Genomic DNA, 21,872 nt, shown 5'->3' with positions numbered 1-21,872 from the left:
AAGGGCTGCTCTTAAGCTCAACGCAACACAGAGTGCCTGGACACAGCCCTTAGCCGTGGTACGTTGGTCACCTATCACAAACACCCGAGGTGCCTTATTGCTACTATAAACTGTTTACCAATGTAATTATAACACTAAAAATAAGTGTTTTGTCATACCTGTGGTATACGGTCTGATATACCACGACTGTCAGCCAATCAGCATTCAGGGCTCAAACCACCCAGTTTATAAATATATATATATATATATATATATAGAACCTACACAACACAGGTGATCATCTTGTTCTTAAACTGTTCGTAAAAGCTCCTAAAGCTTGGAAGACTGTCTCAAATATGCAGTGCATCTGTTCAGAGTCAGCATATGTTGTTCTAACATTATCCACAAAAGAAAAATGGCTGTGGATGTTTTGAATGTGACTGCATGTCTCCAGAGCTCCTCGTGTCTGGCAGCCAAATGACCTGGATATACTCAGAAGGGGCATTTTGTCACGTCCTGACCAGTAAAAGTGGTTATTTGTTATTGTAGTTTGGTCAGGACGTGGCAGGGGGTGTTTGTTTTATGTGTTTCAGGGTTTTTTGGTTAATGTTCTATGTTAGTATATTTCTATGTTCGTTCTAGTTTTTCTATTTCTATGTTTAGTTTATTGGGTTGACCTTCAATTGGAGGCAGCTGTTCCTCGTTGCCTCTAATTGAAGGTCCTATTTAGTAGGGGTGTTTTTCCATGGGTTTTTGTGGGTAGTTATTCCGTGTGCAGCTGTGTGCCTTACAGGACTGTTTTTTGTTTGTTATTTTTTTGTCAAGTGTTCACGTTTATTAAAATAAAAGAAGAAGATGAGCACTGCACCCGTTGCGCCTTGGTCCACTTTTTATGACGCACCTGACGGAACTACCCACCACCAACGGACCAAGCAGGGGGCCCAGGAGGAGCAAGGATCCTGGGCCAGGGAAAGAAGGGAGTGGAGGACGTCATGGACATGGGAGGAGGTAATGGCAGGGGACAAGACCCTGCCATGGAAACAGGTGGAGACAGCAAGGGAGGAACGGCGACAGTATGAAGAGCGAGCCCAACGACGGAAGCACGAGAGGCACCCCCCCCCCAAACTACACGGGTAGTTTGGCTGGGCCAAGGGTGAGCCCTAAGCCAACTCCCCGTGCTTATTATGGGGAGCAGCGTATCATGAGAGCGCCGGTCTATGCGGAAGTGTGCACGATCTCGCCCATGTGCACACACAGTCCGGTGCGAGCGATCGCAGCCCCTTGCAAGTGCTGTGCTAGAGTTGGCATCCAGCCAGCTAGGAGTGTGCCTGCGCAGCACATCTGGCCACCAGTGCGTCTCCTAGGCCCCTACCCTGCGCCTGCTCTACGCACGGCAGCCATCAGGCCTCTGCACAGCCCAGTTCGCCCTGTGCCAGCACTCCGCCCGTGCAGGGCTACTGTGACTACCCAGCTAGGACGGGTGGTGCAGGCTGTGCACTCCAGACCTCCAGTGCTTGTTCATGGCCCGGTGTATCCAGTTCCTGCTCCTCGTACTAGCCTTAAGGTGCGTGTCCCTAGTCTGGTGCCTCCAAAGCCAGCACCACGCACCAGGCCTCCAGTGCGTCAGCCCAGTCCAGTACGTCCTGTTCCTGCTCCACGCACTAGCCTTGAGGTGCGTGTCTCCAGTCTGGTACCTCCAGTACCAGCCCCACGCACTAGGCCTCCAGTGCGTCAGCCCAGTCCAGTTCGTCCTGCTCCTGCTCCTCGCACTAGCCCTGTGGTGCGCGTCCCTAGTCTGGTGTCTCCAAAGCCAGCCCCATGCACCAGGCCTTTAGTGCGCAGTCCCCGTCTAGAGCTTCCGGCGACAGTGCCCCGTCTAGAGCTTCCGGCGACAGTGCCCCGTCTAGAGCTTCCGGCGACAGTGCCCCGTCTAATGCTTCCGGCAACAGTGCCCCGTCTAGAGCTTCCCGCAACAGTGCCCTGTCCAGTGCTTCCGGCGACGTCCTACAGTCCGGAACCGACAGAGACGGCCCACAGTCCGGAACCGACAGAGACGGCCCACAGTCCGGAACCGACAGAGACGGCCCACAGTCCGGAACCGACAGAGATGGCCCACAGTCCGGAACCGACAGAGACGGCCCACAGTCCGGAACCGGCGCAGCCAGAGTCGCCCTCCAGTCCGGAACCGGCGCAGCCAGAGTCTCCCTCCAGTCCGGAACCGGCGCAGCCAGAGTCGCCCTCCAGTCCGGAACCGGCGTAGCCAGAGTCGCCCTCCAGTCCGGAACCGGCGCAGCCAGAGTCGCCCTCCAGTCCGGAACCGGCGCAGCCAGAGTCGCCCTCCAGTACGGAACCGGCGCAGCCAGACACGCCCTCCAGTCCGGAGTTCCCAGAGTCGCCCTCCAGTCCAAGGTCTCCAGCGATGCACCTCAGCCCGAGGTCTCCAGTGACGCGCCTTAGCCCTGAGCCTTCAGCTGGGGTGGACAGGTTAGGTTGAGGACTAAGGCCGGTGCCTGAGCCACCTCCATAGTAGGAGGATTGGGGAGGGGGGGTGTAGCTCAAGAACCGTCGGTGACGGTGGCCACCCTCTCTTCCCTCCCTTTAGTTTGGGATTATTTTGTTTTGGGGTTTATTTTTGTGTTTTTTGTTTGAGGTGCATCCGGGGTCTGCACCTTTGGCGGGGGGTACTGTCACGTCCTGACCAGTAAAAGGGGTTATTTGTTATTGTAGTTTGGTCAGGACGTGGCAGGGGTAGTTTGTTTTATGTGTTTCTGGGTTTTTTGGTTAATGTTCTATGTTAGTATATTTCTATGTTCGTTCTAGTTTTTCTATTTCTATGTTTAGTTTATTGGGTTGACCTTCAATTGGAGGCAGCTGTTCCTCGTTGCCTCTAATTGATGATCCTATTTAGTAGGGGTGTTTTTCCATGGGTTTTTGTGGGTAGTTGTTCCGTGTGTAGCTGTGTGCCTTACAGGACTGTTTTTTCGTCGTTGTTTTTGATTAAGTGTTTGTTTTGGTTTCTTCGTAATAAAGAAGATGAGCATACACATTCCCGCTGTGTTTTGGTCCACTCCATACGACGAACATGACACATTTGGAATAGATGTGCTACTCTCCTAGATCCTGGAGGTGCCAAACAGAAGCCACAGCCCCTCACCTCTGTTTGAATGGCCAGTACAAGAACCACATCAAACACACCGTCCAGCGGGCTGCAGAAACCCCTACTATCCCCACAGGCCAGGAGATGATGTCACAACCAACCACCCACGTCCTGGTCACTGCCAAGGTTGGCTGCCATGAGTCACAGTGTTCCAGCAGTTTACTAGCCGACCTCTGTGTCCTGAGCCAGTCTACCGTACACACCTGCTGCCCGATATAAACAACACTCCAACAGACAGACGCCTCAGACATGTACAGTAAACACGGAGGGGGAAACACACGTTCACCAGCCATAGACAAACACATTAAGGTACCAGTCAAAGACACAAAGAGTGTTTACACTAAATGCACTCATAATACCCACAATGCTGCGGGCACAGACCTATTAGATGTCACGGACAAACTCAGACACAGAGCCCACGGGGCGCTCACTGCAACACTGCAAAACCAAAAAAACATTTTCATGTACGTCTTCATTTTAGAAATGTTTGTTTTCCTTGTGTGGTTTGATTTTTTTGGTAGGGGGCAGGCATTACCTGCCCCAGCTGCCAGGGACTTCAAATTATTGATGCATTTTTTTCGAGGAGCTCTTGAAAAGTGATTATAAAGTAAATAAGGACTGAATTACACAAGGAGACAAAAATGGCCTCTCTTTTTGCTCAAAATATCCTTCTCTTTAAAATAACCCTCTCAGAAAAACAAGGAAGCAACCTCAGTAATCCCTACGTGGTAATGGTTTCAAAGCCAACAAGACAATATGCTTATTGGAGACTTTAGTGACTTCAGGGGAAAACAAATGAAGCTGCGATACAGTATGTGGACGAAAGCCCTGATCTGAAAATAAAGTATTTGAGCTGTTGTCTTTGGACTTGCGCACCTAGTCACGGTGTAGGAATGTACAGGCTGCCTATAACGTTTTAGTTTTTGTGTGTTTTGGTCCTGATAATAATTAGGACCAGACACTGCGGCTCTTGAATTGAGTCGTCCCCAATAGTTACTGTGTCTAATACACACACATGTAACCGCCACACACAAACCAATCCCAGCCACCCCTATCCTCTGCCCAGCTAACCCTCAACACACACATCCCTGTCCATGACACATACACACACACACTTAAAGCACAAACAGACCCAACCCCCTTTGGAGCACTGGTCAATGACCCAGTGCATGGGTAGCGCAGGAATCGCTGACACACACACACACACAATTTCTCCTCTGTGCAGCTGAGGTCATGCTCGGAGCATGTGGCAACATGGCAGAAAGAGATGCCGTTCAAACAACAAGGACTGTAGCAGAACGAGCCCAGTATGTGAACACAAGATGCTTCCTGTTTCCATTAAAACAGACAACACAACTCTGTTGTCGTAGAGTAACGATAACAACTACAGTATTGTACTACACATTCTTTCTCGATAGTGGTTGCTACAGGAGGATACTGTTGCGCTTGTACATGTAGGCTACAGTATATTAGCTTGTTTACCAGGCACGTGTACAGATAAGGGTCTACCTGTGCCCGAGAACTTGCGCCTTTGCCCTCCCACTCGCCAAGTGAGTTTTGTCCTTGTCTTGCTTCTTGCTAGCTTGATGATAGTTGTTTGTGCCCTTATGGTACTGTACATAATTAAATCATGTATATATACAGTCCCAGTCAATAGTTTGGACACTCCTACTAATTCAAGGGTTTTTCTTTAATTTGACTATTTTCTACATTGTAGAATAATAGTGAAGACATCAAAACTATGAACAGCTGATGTTGAGATGTGTCTGTTACTTGAACTCTGTGAAGCATTTATTTGGGCTGCAATTTCTGACGCTGGTAACTCTAATGAACTTATCCTCTGCAGCAGAGGTAACTCTGGGTCTTCCTTTCCTGTGGCGGTCCTCATGAGAGCCAGTTTCATCATAGCGCTAGATGGTTTTTGGGACTGCACTTTTCCAGTTTGACTGACCTTCATGTCTTAAAGTAATGATGGACTGTTGTTTCTCTTTGCTTATTTGAGCTGTTCTTGCCATAATATGTACTTGGTCTTTTACCAAATATGGCTATCTTCTGTACACCACCCCTACCTTGTCACAACACAACTGATTGGCTCAAACGCATTAAGGAAAGAAATTCTACAAATTAACATTTAACAAGGCACACCTGTTAATTGAAATCCATTCCAGGTGACTACTGCGTGCAGCTGGTTGAGAGAAGGCCAAGAGTGTGCAAAGCTGTCAAGGCAAAGGGTGGCTACTTTGACGAATCTCAAATATAAAATATACTTTGATTTGTTTAACACTTTTTTGCTTACTACATGATTCCATAAGTGTTATTTCATAGTTTTGATGTCTTCACTATGATTCTACAATGTAGGACCAAGTTTGGGACACCCTGATCTAGAGTGTTTCCCAACCCTGGTCCTCGAGTACCCACAACAGTACACCTTTTTCATTACAGCCCTGGACAAACACACCTCATTCAACTCATTGAGGGCTTGACGATTAGTTGACAGGTTGAATCAGGTGTGTTTGTCCAGGGTTACAATAAAAAATGTCCACTGTTGGGGTTACTCGAGGACCAGTTTTGGGAAACACCTCTATACTCTAGCTAACCACCATATACTAAAATATCCACAGCCAGCCATAAATCATGAGTTAGAAGTTTATGAATATTATATTGTGAAGTTATTACCTAAGAGGATTGAAGATCAATCATAATCAAGATTTTTTTAAAATCTGATTTACATCAACAAGCATTTCGCTACATCCGCAATAACACCTGCTAAACATGTGTATGTGACCAATCAAATTTGATTTGATTTTGATCAACGATCAGCAGATAGCCCACCCTCTTTTATCAATGTCAATCATGTCTTTAGGAGGCACTGTAACTTGCTTGCTTACAATTTGCGACGAGTGTGTGCTGTTGTAGAAATAAATAGGCCGATGCTCAAAATTTAAATAACAAAATCACAACAGAAGCAGTTAGTATGTTATGAATTTTGAGATATGAATGATGAAATTCATCAGGGCGGTGCCGGTGGGTGCCCTTATTCATTTTGAGCACCTGCCCCCTGACAGGTCTGTGCACGGCCCTATTAGTTCAGGGATTCTTTAAAGACAGGACAATCTCAACTTTTTCCCACAAATATTTGTATTAATTTTAATTGTGTTAATATTAACACAGTTTGAAATAAATATTTCGATAGACCAAAGTATCCGCTATTTATTTTCTCATAAATTTGCAACTAACTGGATTCATGTCAACTTTGTCAGACACCATAAAAGGCTAATTTCGTTAGCATTTTGGCATTTTATTTATTTATTTTTTTACATAAAACAACAATCATGCCTCCCGAGTGGCGCAGTGGTCTAAGGCACTGCGTCGCAGTGCTAGCTGTGTAACTAGAGATTCTGGGTTTGAGTCCAGGCTCTATCGCAGCCGGCCGCGACCAGGAGACCAATGGGGCGGCGGACAATTGGCCCAGCATCATCCAAGTTAGGGGAGGGTTTGGTCGGCAGGGATATCCTTGTCCGATTGCGCACTAGCGACTCCTGTGGCGGGCCGGGCGCAGTGCACGCCGATATGGTTGCAAGGTGTACGGTGTTTCCTCCGACACATTGGTGCGGCTGGCTTCCGGGTTAAGTGGGCATTGTGTCAAGAAGCAGTGCGGCTTGGTTGGGTTGTGTTTCGGAGGACGCACGGCTCTCAACCTTCGCTTCTCCCGAGTCTGTGCGGGAGTTGCAACGATGAGACAAGACTGTAACTACCAATTGGATACCACGAAATTGGGGAGAAAAAGGGAAACATTTTTTTTTAAATGAATACAAACACAAATAAAAAAATTAAACAACATTCATAAAGCAAACATTATCACACAGCAAATACTTCAAATGTGTGAGCATTTGTTGCAGAACAGCGATTATTTTATGAATATTGACCCCAAAACATTATTTTGATGGGGTTAGCCATCAGTTATGGATTTAACAAGCCACTGACGGAGTTGACAATGATACTCAAAACATTTTCACCCCTAAAAATGAAAGTTCAATACAAACATTTCTAAAACATGGAAAATTATTCATTTGAAAATCCCCAATAAAAGCATTACCATTCTATCAGATCATTCAACATAAATAAATCTGACGGAGTTGACAACTCATTCAAGTCATATACACAGTAGCAATTTCATATTTCCTCAGTTGCTTTATGATTCTAAAACCTTATTAAATCTAACATATTTGAACCAAAATTCATATTATGTCTTGGTCTATCTGGCAGATGGAGTTGACAGTTTATGGTTGTGACAATGATGATTTCAATATTGTTTGTTTAAAAGGAGAGAACTTTACAGACCATGAGCAGTCTTGCGGCACTACAATGAGGGGTCCTTATGGTGTAGCTGCCCCTGCTTATTCCTGATTCATTTAGGATTTTAGACATATTGACCAAATCTCCGGACACATCGTTTAGGAATCTGAGACTTGAGAGAAATGTTCTTTAAAGTCCCAGAGGGTTATTGCAAGAAACTACATAAGATAATTGTTCAGTTAATATCTATTATTGACAGTTTATAGAATTCTAAACACTTTTTTGAAGGGTTTAAAATTGGGATCCTTTGCTCCAGACAAAGGCATTTCCAGGCATACTGTAGAGCTGACATGGAAATGAATAATATAGAAAGTATTTAGAAAATTCCTAAAACAGATCTTTTCCCTTATAAAATTCTCCAAAAATATTTTTTAAGCTCAAATATATATATTTTTTGTAACTATAAAAACAAAGTTTCCCTGTCGGACAAGGATTGCCCCGACTTTCAATGTGAGTGGGGTATGGAAACTCCAACATAAACTTTAATGATGGTCACTCACCTGAACAGCTAATAGGCCATATTCATCAGGAAGAATACGATAAGTGTGAACGTGCCGTTGGAACCTGAAAAGGGGAAAATAACACTTATAAAGGTACAATGAACTCCAAGAAGAACCACTACAGCACTATACCACTGCCGTGGGACAGAAATAAACATTCAAAGGCAAAACGCGCTTTAAAGTAACAACAAAATAAGGAAGAGCAGATGTGCTGCCCTTGTTAAAAATACTGCAACTTTATAAACAAGACGCCAATTTGTTGATGGTGTGACTCATTTAGGTGGTTATTTTAGCAACTTCACAGTCCACTGCAGTAGCATGAGACTACATGACTACCCACACACCTACTGTTTTTACACACCACTGTTTACACAAGCTACAGCTACACAAACCGTCCTGAGGGGTGTCACTCGCCTGAAACACATGTGGGCTTCATGTTCCACAATAATCACTTGGTAGTAAAATCATACCACTAGTCTTTGTGAAGTACCCAATAGATAGCTAACTTTTGCTCTACTACCTCGCACGACCTTGAGACACAGTACAGTAAATGCCTGTAACTCCCCCTCTGTTAATAACCCCCTGTTGAAAGCCCTCTGTTGAAAGCCCCTTGTTGAAAGCCCCTTGTTGAAAGCTCCTTGTTGAAAGCCTTCTGTTGGAAGCCTTCTGTTGAAAGCCCCTTGTTGAAAGCCCCTTGTTGAAAGCTCCTTGTTGAAAGCCTTCTGTTGGAAGCCTTCTGTTGAAAGCCCCTTGTTGAAAGCCTTCTGTTGAAAGCCCCTTGTTGAAAGCCTTCTGTTGAAAGCCCTTTGTTGAAAGCCCCTTGTTGAAAGCCCTCTGTTGAAAGCCTTCTGTTGAAAGCCCTTTGTTGAAAGCCCCTTGTTGAAATCCCCTTGTTGAAAGCCCCTTGTTGAAAGCCCCTTGATGAAAGACACTTGTTGAAACCCCCTTGCTGAAAGCTCTTCGTTGAAAGCCCCTTGTTGAAAGTCCCTTGTTGAAATCCCCTTGTTGAAAGACCCTTGTTGAAAGCCCCCTGTTGAAAGCTTGACCTTGTGATGCCTGGTAGAAAAGCACACGTACAATTCATCTAAAAGGAATGCATATTTCCCAGTAATGAAGTTAGAGAATATGCAAAGAAACAGTAGACCTGTATTTATGTGGAGATTAGATTAGATTTAGACGGTGTCTGAATTACATCTAGACACCGTTGCCCTAGAGAACACAAAAAACAATATATACCTCAGCCTAAACATCAATGCCACACGTAACTGCCACAAAGCTATGAACGATCTGAGAGACAAGGCTAGAAGGGCCTTTTATGCCATCAAAAGGAACATCAAACATCATTAGTGTACAGTAGGCCTGTATTAATGTGGAGAGTGTGGGAGAGTGTGGGAGAGAGGGTGGGAGAGTGTGGGAGAGAGGGTTTGGAGAGTGTGGGAGAGAGTGTGGGAGAGAGGGTGGGAGAGTGTGGGAGAGAGGGTGGGAGAGTGTGGGAGAGAGTGTGGGAGAGAGGGTGGGAGAGTGTGGGAGAGTGTGGGAGAGAGAGTGGGAGAGTGTGGGAGAGAGGGTGGGAGAGTGTGGGAGAGAGGGTGGGAGAGTGTGGGAGAGTGTGGGAGAGAGGGTGGGAGAGTGTGGGAGAGAGGGTGGGAGAGTGTGGGAGAGAGGGTGGGAGAGAGTGTGGGAGAGAGGGTGGGAGAGTGTGGGAGAGTGTGGGAGAGAGGGTGGGAGAGTGTGGGAGAGAGGGTGGGAGAGTGTGGGAGAGAGGGTGGGAGAGTGTGGGAGAGAGGGTGGGAGAGTGTGGGAGAGAGGGTGGGAGAAGGGGGGGGCATCAAATTCGACATACCAATTAGGATCTGGCTTCAAATATTTTTCAGTTATAGAACCCATTGCCCTTTATGGTTGTGAAGTCTGGGGTCCGCTCACCAACCAAGAATTCAGAAAATAGGACAAACACCAAATTGAGACTCTTGCAGACGCATGCAGAATTCTGCAAAAATATCCTCTGTGTACAACGTAAAATAACAAATAATGCTTGCAGAGCGGAATTAGGCCGATACCCACTAATTATCAAAATCCAGAAAAGAGACATTAAATTCTACAATCACCTAAAAGGAAGTGATTCCCAAATCTTCCATAACAAAGCCATAACCTACAGAGAGATGAACCTGGAGAAGTGTCCCCTAAGCAAGCTGGTCCTAGGGCTCTGTTCACAAACACAAACACACCCCACAGAGCCCCAGGACAGCAACACAATAATTGTTTTATTTAACCTATATTTAACAAGGCAAATCCGTTAAGAACAAATTCTTATTTACAATGACCGCCTATTAGACCCAACCAAATCATGGGAAACAAAAAGATTTGAAAGACTCAACAAAAAAACTGAGCAAACTAGAATGCTATTTGGTCTTAAACAGAGAGTACACAGTGGCAGATACCTGACCATTGTGACTGACCCAAACGTTGACTATGTACAGACTCAATGAGCATAACCTTGCTATTGAGAAAGGCCGCCGTATGCAGACCTGGCAGACCCATATCTACTGGGTGAAATACCAGTGTGCCATCACAGCAGCAAGATTTGTGACCTGTTGGCACAAGAAAAGAGCAACCAGTGAAGAACGAACACCATTGTAAATACAACCCATATTTATGTTTATTTATCTTCCCTTTTGTACTTTAACTATTTGCACATTGTTACAACACTGTATATAGACATAATATGACATTTTGAATGTCTTTATTCTTTTGGAACTTCTGTGAGTGTAACTTTTACTGTACATTTTTATTGTTTATTTCACTTTGTTTATTATCTAGTTCACTTGCTTTGGCAATGCTAACATCTGTTTCCCATGCCAATAAAGCCCTTGAATTTAATTGAATTGAGAGAGAGGGAGTGAACGAGCGAGGGAAAGAGAGGGAGTGAGAAAGAAAGATGGAGTGAGCGAGCAGCAGTGGGGCTCAGCTTTCAGGAATGTGTCTGGCTCAGGGCTGCTTTGCACAGAGAGCCATGTGGTCACAGCAGCTCCCTCCCTCTTCCAGGGGCCCCAAGGAAGACTGAATGAAGGAGCGAGGAGACGAGAGGAGAGGGGGGCAGGGAGTCCTAACCAGGGTTACACACACACACACTGGCCAGGCTGGGTTGGGCTGTATCAGGACAGGGCAGCCTGACTGTTCTTGGGCTGAGCCAAAGCCTTCTCCCTGCCCACCGGCCCAGCTCCGAGTGAGACTGATGGAGATGACAGAGAGACAGGCTGCTGAATACAATACAGACATTGAGACAGTCATTGAGACAGTCTATAAAACTTGTGAATATGAGGTTAGTTCCCCTTCCACTGACTTGTAGGGGAAAGTTACCAGTGTCCCGTGAGCAGGTGTGGGTGTCTGACTGCGAGCACCACTTGGTTCATAATGACCATACACACTCAGAGATGGAAAAGGTGTGTGTGTGTGTGTGTGTGTGTGTGTGTGTGTGTGTGTGTGTGTGTGTGTGTGTGTGTGTGTGTGTGTGTGTGTGTGTGTGTGTGTGTGTGTGTGTGTACTCACAGCAGACAGAGGGCGTAGGCTCCAGGCACAGACTCACTGTCCCTGACAAGGAAGCTGCCGTCCCTCCCAGCCCGGGCCAGCAGGTCCTCTGCATGCACACGGCTGATGTCACGGTGGTACCACGCCGCCATTGCCATGACATCCGACGGTGTTGTTGTCCACCTGTCAGTCAGTGGAGTGTCTGTCTTTCCAACAGGGTAACCCACAGTAAGGTAGAAGGTCAGAGGCGACACACACAGTCTGTCTCAGACACCTGTGTCATGGCACCATGGGACCCTCCAATCAGGAGCTCACGTTGTGCTGTCCTCTTGAGTGTTCACAGCTTCTCCAGCATCCTGGTCCTAATTAGTAAGGTCAACTCAGGAACAACAACAGCAGCCCTCCTCATTTACTACAGGCACCCCCTCCGGGGTCTTACTGGGTCACGCGTCCTGTTGAGGATTGTTGCCGTTGTAGAGTCAGAGTGAATAACCCTCCCACAGATTTCTGTGTGTGTCCAGATTCCAGAACTACAGTTGCTTCCTCTTGATGAACTTTGGCCCACCTTGCTGTTAGTTCCCCCTCAGAAAGACACCGTCTCAGTGTGCAGGCTGCTGCCAGCCGGATGTTCGTCTCAGGCAGACAGAGCCCATTGTGGAGGAGAGAGAGAGAGAGAGAGAGAGAGAGAGAGAGAGAGAGAGAGAGAGAGAGAGAGAGCAATGGTGCGTAAAGCCAACCACCCCTGGGGGCACTGACAGCAGTGCCTGTAGCCTCACCACAAACACCAGCAATGCTCCTGCCTGCTGTCCCCTCAAAAGCCCTGCATGCAAACAACACAGAAAAGAAGAACCAAAAGCAGTCCGTCAGCCACACAAACAAACCCTGCTGCACAGCCTGCTGTGGTGGATAGAAGTCAGCACCCAGGCAGCCGTGCAAGAGAAACCAGACAAATTCAAATAATTTCCCAGTTGTTTTGCCATATAAGGGAAAGGGGGAACACCCTACAGAGAGTTCATCTGATGGTTGCAGTTCTCTCTAGATTTCAGTCTCTCTCTCTCCCTCTCTGTTTTCAGACGTAGATTCCAGAGGGTGGGTGGGGGGTGTTGGTGGGGGATGTCTAGGGTCCCTGGTCGGTCCTGTGCTGAGAGTGTTTTGGGGAGGTCCCATCCCCCTGGGGTAGTGTGTTCCGTATCTCTTTGGAGTATCGTCAGAGGAGGAGGGGAAGGGGCAGTAGAGGACGAGAGGACTAGCCCTGTTAAAGCACAACGCGGGCAGCACAGACAGAGGAAGTGACTCCCCGCTCCAGATGTGAGTAAGAAGGAAGAGAGAGAGAAAAATCTGACGCAGCAGCCAAAATAATTCCTGCGAGTGACTATACTTCATTAACAAACGCCAGCAGACTCCTTTCTCTGGGCCCACCCCTCCCTCCTCCTCCTCCCCCCTCATTCTCCTCCATCTTTTTCCTGAATTTTCAAAGACCAAACACAGCCACGCCGTGCACACTCAGGTGGGTTGCTTGGCACAGCCACTGTCTGTCTCACTTGTGCGTTCTTGTCCTCTTTTCCAGACTTTTTTCCACTGTGCTGGCTAGCTTTACCACTCTCTCTTTATCCCTCCACCCGTCTCCTTCTCTTCCCCTCTCTCTTTCTCTTACCCTCTCTCTCTTTCTCTTCCCCTGTCTCTTTCTCCTTCCCCTCTCTCTTTCTCCTCCCCCTCTCTCTTTCCCCTGCCCCTTCTCCATGTCACTCTCCCTAACTTCCCTGCCTTCTCTCCCTCCTTTCTCAGCAGAAAAGCAGACTCCATATGAATTTGATCATCCCTTACTTTCTGAATCTTATTTTTGTCCTCCACAACAATGCCCCTCCTCTTCTCCCAGGGTATTGTTTGTGGTCAGTTTTTCGGCTCCAGCTGTGCTGCCTCTTACTACTCAGCAGAAATTGCCCGCCCTCTCAACTCCTCTGTTTATTACAGGCTTAATGCCATCTCACCACTTTCTAAAGGCCATAAACCAGTCATTGTTGTGCCTCCATGTGGCTGCGTCTAATTTTTTTAAATATATATTTTTTATAACCTTTATTTAACTGGCAAGTCAGTTAAGAAAAAATTATTATTTACAATGACGGCTTAGGAACAGTGGGTTAGATGTTTAACTTGTCAGCTCGGTGTTCGATCCAGCAACCTTTCGGTTACTGGCCCAATGCTCTAACCACTAGGCTACCTGCTGCCCCTTATAGGTCAGTGACTGCTGAGCCCCAGGTGTTCCCTGGGTGTTTTGTTCTTCCAGCTCTGTTGTGTTCCTCAACAGATGCAGTAGGGCCAGATGAGGGTAGTGGTTTAACACCCCTGTCATCCCCATGGCCCCTGCAGACTGTATAGTAAAACACTTTTTCATACATTTTCAAGTTGGGACAATCCAGGTTTTGTTTCGAGCTCATTCGTCCTAACAATTTCACTCACATTGGGAGTTGGGTTCATTCAGCACACAATTAGCATTTTGTACAGTAGGTAGTCATTTCAATGACTGTGAAAATAAAGGTTAATTCCCGCAAACACACAGCATGGTCTGACCCTGTCTGGTCCAGTCCTGTCTGGTCCTGTCCAGTCCAGTCCGGTCCTATCCAGTCCTGTCTGGTCCTGTCTGGTCCTGTCTGACCCTGTCTTATTGTTACCCTGGGCTCATCCATCACCTGTCGCTGTCCGTTCAATTACCTGGGCTAATATGTTTAGGGAAACACTGGATTACACAGGAATCTATGACAACCAACCTGCCCTTTCTGGTAACTTAGTTATCTACTTTCACATTCTATAATGGCTCTAAGTTCTGCACTGATGGAGGAAGCCTGTCTACCATATCAGCTCGACAGATGTATCAGGGCTTGCAAACTCACAAATTACAGAGGGGAATCCAGCTGCTAGCTACCCAGAGATGTGAGCATACCAGACAAACTAAATACCTTCTATGCTCGCTTCAAGGCAAACAACACTGAACCTTGCATGACAGCACTAGTTGGTATTACAGACCCAGTCTGTAATACCAACTTGTTTTAAGCAGATCACCACTGTACCTGTGCCCAAGAATGCCAAGGTAACCTGCCTAAATGAGTATCGCCCAGTAGCACTCACATATATAACCATGAAATGCTTTGAAAGGCTGGTCATGGCTCACATCAACACCATCATCCCAGACACCCTGGACCCACTCTAATGTGCATACCACCCCAACAGATCCACAGATGAGTATCTCTTGCACTCCACACTGCCCTCACCCACCTGGACAAAAGGAATACCTATGTAAGAATGTTGTTTATTGACTACAGCTCACCATTCAACACCATAATCCCCTCCAAGCTCATCACCAAGCATAAGACCCTGGGACTGAACACCTCCCTCAAAAGATCCTCAAAAAGATCTTCAGCTGTACCATTAAGAGCATCTTGACTGGCTGCATCACCGTTTGGTACCGCAACTGCAAGGCAAGATGGTGGTGAGTACAGCCCAGTACATCACTGGGGCCGAGCTCCCTGCCATCTAGGACCTCTATACTAGGCGGTGTCAGAGGAAGGCCCAAAAAAAGACTCCAGCCACCCAAGCCATAGACTGTTCTCTCTGCTACCGCACGGCAAGCGGTACCAGTGCACCAAGTCTGGAACCAACAGAACCCTGAACAGCTTCTACCCCCAAGTGATAAGACTGCTAAACAAGACTGCTAAATAGCTAATCAAATGGCTACCCGGACTGCCTGTATTTCACCTTTTTTGCACTAGCTCTCTTGCAATGACTCTGCACAAACACGGGACTCTACCCATGCACTCACACGTACTTCCTACAACACACATACACACTCACTACATATGCCTGTAACAGGGTGGAGGTGCCTCTATTTTAGCATTTGCTGTTGTCCTCTGAATTGTAGAAGTGTCTCTGCAGAATGCACCTCCACCTGTTCCTACAAAACGGTGGTGCATTTCCTGGAGCGGGAATAGGGAAAGACAGCGACAGACTGCTGCTGTCTCCCAAGTTCCACACCAGACCTAGAGTCGCTTGTAAACTCACAGATGACATCTTTTATACAGTCTCGGTGTGTTTGTGTTAATGTGCTAGCTGTAAGTATTCGGAGTACACTTGGGTTTGGCTGTGTGGACTTGGAGACAAGTCAGCAATGTCATTCTTGTGTTTTTAATCTATTGTGTCTATTGCTACATTTAAGGTCTTGCCTGTTTATTGCATGTGCGCTTTAGTCTGTGAAGACCTTTTGATATTTAATCCTTATTGAATACTGTGAGCTTTGCTGTTTTACACTAGGATCTGGTTTGCTGTGTTTTCCACCTGTTTGCTGTGCTGACTAAGATACTTCCTCTGACATTGCATGCAACTACTCAATTATTGCAGTAGCCATTTTGTACTGAAGACTGAGACACACTGTAACTTGGCTTTTTGGTATGATTCCAAGCCCACCCAGTACAGCCCCGTTTGTACGTTTTCACCTGATATCTTTATAATAAAATTATATTTTTGATAATCCTGTGTTGAGTTTCTATACCGGTACGCAGTTCAAGTCTCTATTGATCCTGCCTTATCCTAAAACCTGTGGTGGTTACATTTGGTGTACTAGACATTTCTGTGTAAAATCCCCCACGTTACATGCCCACACACACATAACATACTGACACCACACACACACAAACACTTTCACACTCACCACATACGCTGCTGCTACTGCATCGATCCTGTTGCCTAGTTACCCCTGCTATTTGTATTTAGCTACCTCAATTACCTCGTACCACTGCACATCAACTCGGTACTGGTACTCCCTGTATACAGCCATGTTATTTTTACTTGTTATTGTTATTCGTTATTCACTGTGTATTTATTCCTCATGTCACTATTTCTATTTTTTGGATAGATTTTTTACATATTTTTCTTTAACTCTACATTGTTGGAAAAGGGCCCGTAAGTAAGCATTTCAATCAATCAAGCAATCAATCAAATGTATTTATAAAGCCCTTTTCACATCAGCTGATGTCACAAAGTGCTATACAGAAACCCAGCCTAAAACCCAAAACTGCAAGCAATGCAGATGTAGAAGCACATTGTCTAGGAAACACTCCCTAGAAAAGCAGGAATCTAGGAAGAAACCTAGAGAGGAACCAGACTCTGAGGGGTGGCCAGTCCTCTTCTTGCTGTACTGGGTGGAGATTATAACAGAACATGGCCAAGATGTTTGACCAGCAGGGTCAAATAATAATCACAGTGGTTGTAGAGGGTTCATTAGGTCAGTACCTCAGGAGTAAATGTCAGTTGGTTTTTCATATCTGTGCATTCAGAGGTCGAGACAGCAGGTGCGGTACAGAGAGAGAGAGAGAGAGAGAGAGAGAGAGAGAGAGAGAGAGAGAGAGAGAGAGAGAGAGAGAGTCGAAAACAGAAGGTCTGGGACAAGGTAGCACGTCTGGTGAACAGGTCAGGGTTCCCTAGCCGCAGGCAGAACAGGAGCAACAGCACGACCAGGTGGGCAGGGGACAGCCACGAGTCATCAGACCAGGTAGTCCTGAGGCATGATCCTAGGGCTCAGGTCCTCCGGGAGGGGAGAGATGGATAGAGCGAGAGAGAGAGAATTACAGGGAGAATACTTAAATTCACAGAGGACAACAGATAAGACAGGAGAATTACACCAGATATAACAGACTGACCCTAGCACCCCAGAACATAGACTATTGCAGCATAGATACTGGAGACTGAGACGGGTGGGTCGGGGGACACTGTGGACCCGTCCAACGATATCCCCGGACAGGGCCAACCAGGCAGGATATAACCCCACCCACTTTGCCAAAGCACAGCCAACACCGCTAGAGGGATGTCAACAGACCACCAACTTACTACCCTGAGACAAGGCTGAGTATAGCCCATGAAGATCTCCCCCATAGCACGAACCCGAGGGGGCGCCAACCCGGACAGGAAGATCACGTCAGTGACTCAACCCACTCAAGTGACGCACCCCTCCTAGGGATGGCATGGAAGAGCACTTATAAGCTAGTGACTCAGCCACCGTAATATGGTCAGAGGCAGGGAATCCCAGGGGAAAGAGGGGAGCTGGCCAGGCAGAGACAGCAAGGGCGGTTTGTCACTCCAGTGCCCTGCCATTCACCTTCACACCCCTGGGCCAGACTACACTCAATCCTAGTTCAGTAAAGTCTTAAAGGTCGAGACCGAGTCTGCGTCTCTCACATTGATAGGCAGACCATTCCATAAAAATAGAGCTCTATAGGAGAAAGCCCTGCCTCCAGCTGTTTGCTTCGAAATTCTAGGGACAATAAGGAGGCCTACGTCTTGTGACCATAGCGTACGTGTAGGTATGTAGGCCAGGACCAAATCCGAGAGATGGGTAGGAGCAAGTCCATGTAATGCTTTGTAGGTTAGCAGTAAAACCCTTGAAATCAGCCTTAGCCTTAACAGGAAGTCAATGTAGAGAGGCTAGCACTGGAGTAATATTATCAAATGTTTTGGGGGGTTCTAGTCAACATTCTAGCAGCCGTGTTTAGCACTAACTGAAGTTTATTTTGTGCTTTATCCGGGTAGCCGGAAAGTAGAGCATTGCAGTAGTCTAATCTAGAAGTGAAAAAAGCAAGGATTAACTGTTCTGCATCATCCAACTGATGACACTGTTGCATCAACACATCTCTGATCTGTTCCAAAGTCAGACTTAATCCATTGGAAATACAAAAAAGAAAAAAGAAAAGAGGAAGCAGGGCAGAGGAAAGGTCAGAAAGAGAAAGGGGGAGAGAGAGAGTGAGGGAGATAGAAGGGGAACCTTGGTTACCAACCAAGTGTTTCTGGATCCAATGGTTATGTTAATACCCATGGTATTTCCCAAGAAATGTGGTCCCTGGAAATGCGCCTGTCCTAGTAGATCTCATAGCACTGTTCTACATAAAGATAGGGACATCACTCTTTTGCCCTGGAATTTCTCCAAGCCTGCTAATCCTAATCTGACCATTTAGTGACCCTATATATCTCATAGCTAATACCTGCCTGCCCATCACCACTGAGAAAGCATGGGAGGACACAGAAACACGTGGACATCATGGCTGACGTACGTTGCTCAGTACTGGTGCTTTAGTTGGGGGTATGACTACACATTGTATTGATATAGATGAGTATAGTGCAATATAAAGTCAATACAGAGTCCTACACCACAACTGTTTGAACTGTTCATTTTGATAAATATGATAACATTTTCAAAATGTACATATTTCCGTTTTATCCATACACATTAGTCTCCTTACATATCGATCAGTGCCCTGTCCTTCACTCTCCATCACAGGAGGTTGGTGGCACCTTAATTGATGCCATTCCATTTGCTCTGTTCCAGACATCATTATGAGCCGTCCTGCCCTCAGCAGCCTCCACTGCTCTCCATGTCACTTGTTGTGGCTTTTATGATCCTGCAAGGTGTGATGATTTGGTGTGTTATAACTGGTCTCGGCAGTGGTCTGGGACATTGATTAAGTTACTTTTTGTCGATATATATATATATAAAGTTTTCAACCACATGAAGCGCAAATGGGAGCGAGCTTAGCTGCAAGGGGATTAGATGAAGACATACTTTGTGATCTCCTTCCTTCAGCTGAAATTGGCAGACAAATACCTCGTAAACTCATTATATGACCAAGGGAGAGGCCTGAAAATACAACTTTAGTGTTGGATGTTCCTGGACAAAGCTTTTTTCTGTGTACCTTAATCACTCTTTAACTCTTTTCTCTTGGCACCAGCTAAAAATAGGAGATAAATATGAAATACATATTGATTGAATTGATTTCATAATACAATTCTTGTAATGCATGCTTACAACACAAAGTATGGACCGTACAGTACCAAAAACACATTGTGATGGCATCCCAGTCCACCCATTCAGTGCACTTCAATTAACAGTGTCTAAAAGCAGCACTGAGTCCAGTTAAGCCCAGTGTGAATGAGGATAGGCGATTTTCTATACACTTATAGCAACTTAGGCTTTCCTTGAGAAGTGGAGAATCAAGCTGCCATAAGTGCGAGGCGTAAGAGGCTTATCAATAAGACGCAGCCAATGATTTCACACTAACAATGCTATTCTGGCGTCTCAAGTCCAAACGATGTCTCTCATCGATAAAGAAATCACACACTGGATATTACGATATCAATATCTGGACTTGCCCACCTTGCTTTGTTGTCATGGAATGGAAGGAACATTTGTCTTAACCTTTCATTACATATAATTTATCAAGGGTCTTTAAAACTGACACTAGGCACAGAGTATTATCAAAACAACTGTTGTAGAATAGGGAGGATTTTACCAACTTCTTTGAATGTACAGGACATGTGGTGCCCATTTGAAATATATGAATCTGTCACCTGTATTGGTAGTGGTTGTAGAATGTTTAAAATGGCAGCCTCAGTCAGATCTAGACATACACAGAGTTAACTCGGACCGAGCTCATTTTAAGCAGATTTTAACATATTAAAATTGCACTGGCCAATTTCATTTAGGCATTAGCAAAATCTCCTACAGTAGCTTTACTCCTTCTTATTTGGTTAATGCCACTTATGGAGTATACTTCAGATAAACAAGGAAGGATCTTTAAGTGTGTCTATGTACATGAAGTTGTCTTGAATTTGTTAGGACAGCCATGGGGAAGAGGATGGATTCAGAAGTGAAATGTCTTAATCTGAACTCAACTCAGATTAGGGGACCAATGCATTGTTATGGTAATCTCATCTCCCAGTGATTAGCTACACTGGTTTAGATTCATACACTTAGAAAAAAGGTGCTATCTACAACCTAAAAGGGCTAATCGGCTGTCGAAATAGGAGAACCCATTGAAGAACCCTTTTTGGTTCTAGGTAGAACCCTTTTGGGTTCCATGTGGTTCTACATGGAACCCAAAAGGGTTCTACCTGGAACCAAAAAGGGTTATCCTATGGGGACAGCCCTTTGGAACCCCTTTGGAACCATTTTTTCTAAAACTGTATTATGATATCAACATCAATAAAATAAATATATTTCCTAAGGTAGTATTCACTTTGCCACAGACCTGACCAATAGACACTAAGATACAGGAATGAGGAAGTGTTTGTTCCTCTTAGTTAGTGCACACAGAGCAGATGCACTCTAAAAAGAAAAAGGTTCCTGGAAAAGCCCTCCCCCCAAGGGAGAAACCTTACCTTAAATTGAGGAGATATTAAACATTTTCAGTTAAGTGCCTGCACCTGCTGTTTTCTCAAATTCAAATCCAAATTTTTCAGTTTGGCAGTTAGGTTCCTACAAGAACCCCCAAGAACTAAGAAGGTTCCTCGACTAACCCCAACTCCTATGGGGTTCTTGGAAGTATGTTTTGGGGGCATTTTTCAGTGTCAATAACCCTAATGTTCTTCAAAGAACTTAAAGGATCTTAGGAGAACTATTGTTTGAACCCCTAATTTTTTGTGTTCATTGTTCTTCATCATCGTTGAATGATTGACTATACGGCAGATGCATTGTAACAGGCCCACAATGTGGTTACGATTTGGATATATTTGACTGTTTTCACTGCCTAACATTTAGAAGTAGTCCCTTTTCAGGTTTAGAAGAAGTGACTGCTAAATGCTAACCTCCGTTCGTATAAACAGATAGCATAGCTAGCTTAGAGAAATCAGTGATGGTAGTCAAAGTCATTTTTAACTGTAATGCAGTTGATTGGTGACGATGACGTGAACATGTATTGTGGTTGACATCCATACAAGCATTATACTCCAATTTTTACCTCAATATAGTGAGAAATACACACACTGTATAAACAATAGCCTAAATGTAGGCAAATTTTGCTGGGGGGCAATGAGGCAACTCTTTCACCCACGGCATCTTTTCCCCACACGTTTCCATGGCATTTCCATTGTTTTGTTTGAATTCCATTTACCTCTTCACTGTATCTATGGCATCACCCTCATATGGAGAGTCATACTGAAATCAATGGAAAAAATAACTTAATCATGCTCACTGAAGGCCCAGTAGAACCCAAAATGAACTTTTTTAGTGGAATAAGCTTCCTTTTTTGTGTTGTGTGACTTTAATTCATACCTGATTGAAACTCAAGATATAGCTGTTGCTTTTTCTGCCGCAGTGTCTTTCCTGAAGTGCCAGGTGTCTTTCAAAGAGCTGTGCAGTACGTATAAATAGAATCATTCTATTCTTTGCTACAGTAATATGTTCAGTAGTAGAAGGGGTAGTGAGGCCACTGAACATCTCAACCTGCCCTCATGATCCGGCAGCGTAATCCCCAGCAGGTGTCCTTCTGCCTGGTTACATTTAAGAAAATCCCAGCCGTTCTTGCCCATGAACGGCAGCA

At 45.5% G+C, this 21,872-nt stretch overlaps 1 protein-coding gene across 1 annotated transcript in view; it reads right to left on the bottom strand.

Moving 5' to 3' along the window:
- LOC106611739 (phosphatidylinositol 3,4,5-trisphosphate 5-phosphatase 2B) overlaps positions 1-13,175 on the bottom strand; it is a 36,028-nt gene extending 22,853 nt beyond the window's left edge. Inside the window, 2 exon segments of the mRNA XM_045723913.1 lie at positions 7,993-8,056; positions 11,539-13,175. Of these exon segments, the coding sequence (XP_045579869.1) occupies positions 7,993-8,056; positions 11,539-11,675 (201 nt within the window). The 5' untranslated portion in view covers positions 11,676-13,175.
- Between the last annotated feature and the right edge of the window lie 8,697 nt (positions 13,176-21,872).

This window comes from Salmo salar, chromosome ssa09 (assembly GCF_905237065.1).
Source record: "Salmo salar chromosome ssa09, Ssal_v3.1, whole genome shotgun sequence".
NCBI lineage: Eukaryota > Metazoa > Chordata > Actinopteri > Salmoniformes > Salmonidae > Salmo > Salmo salar.
Note: the sequence above shows the minus strand (reverse complement) of the source record. Positions and strands in the feature narration are given on the sequence as shown.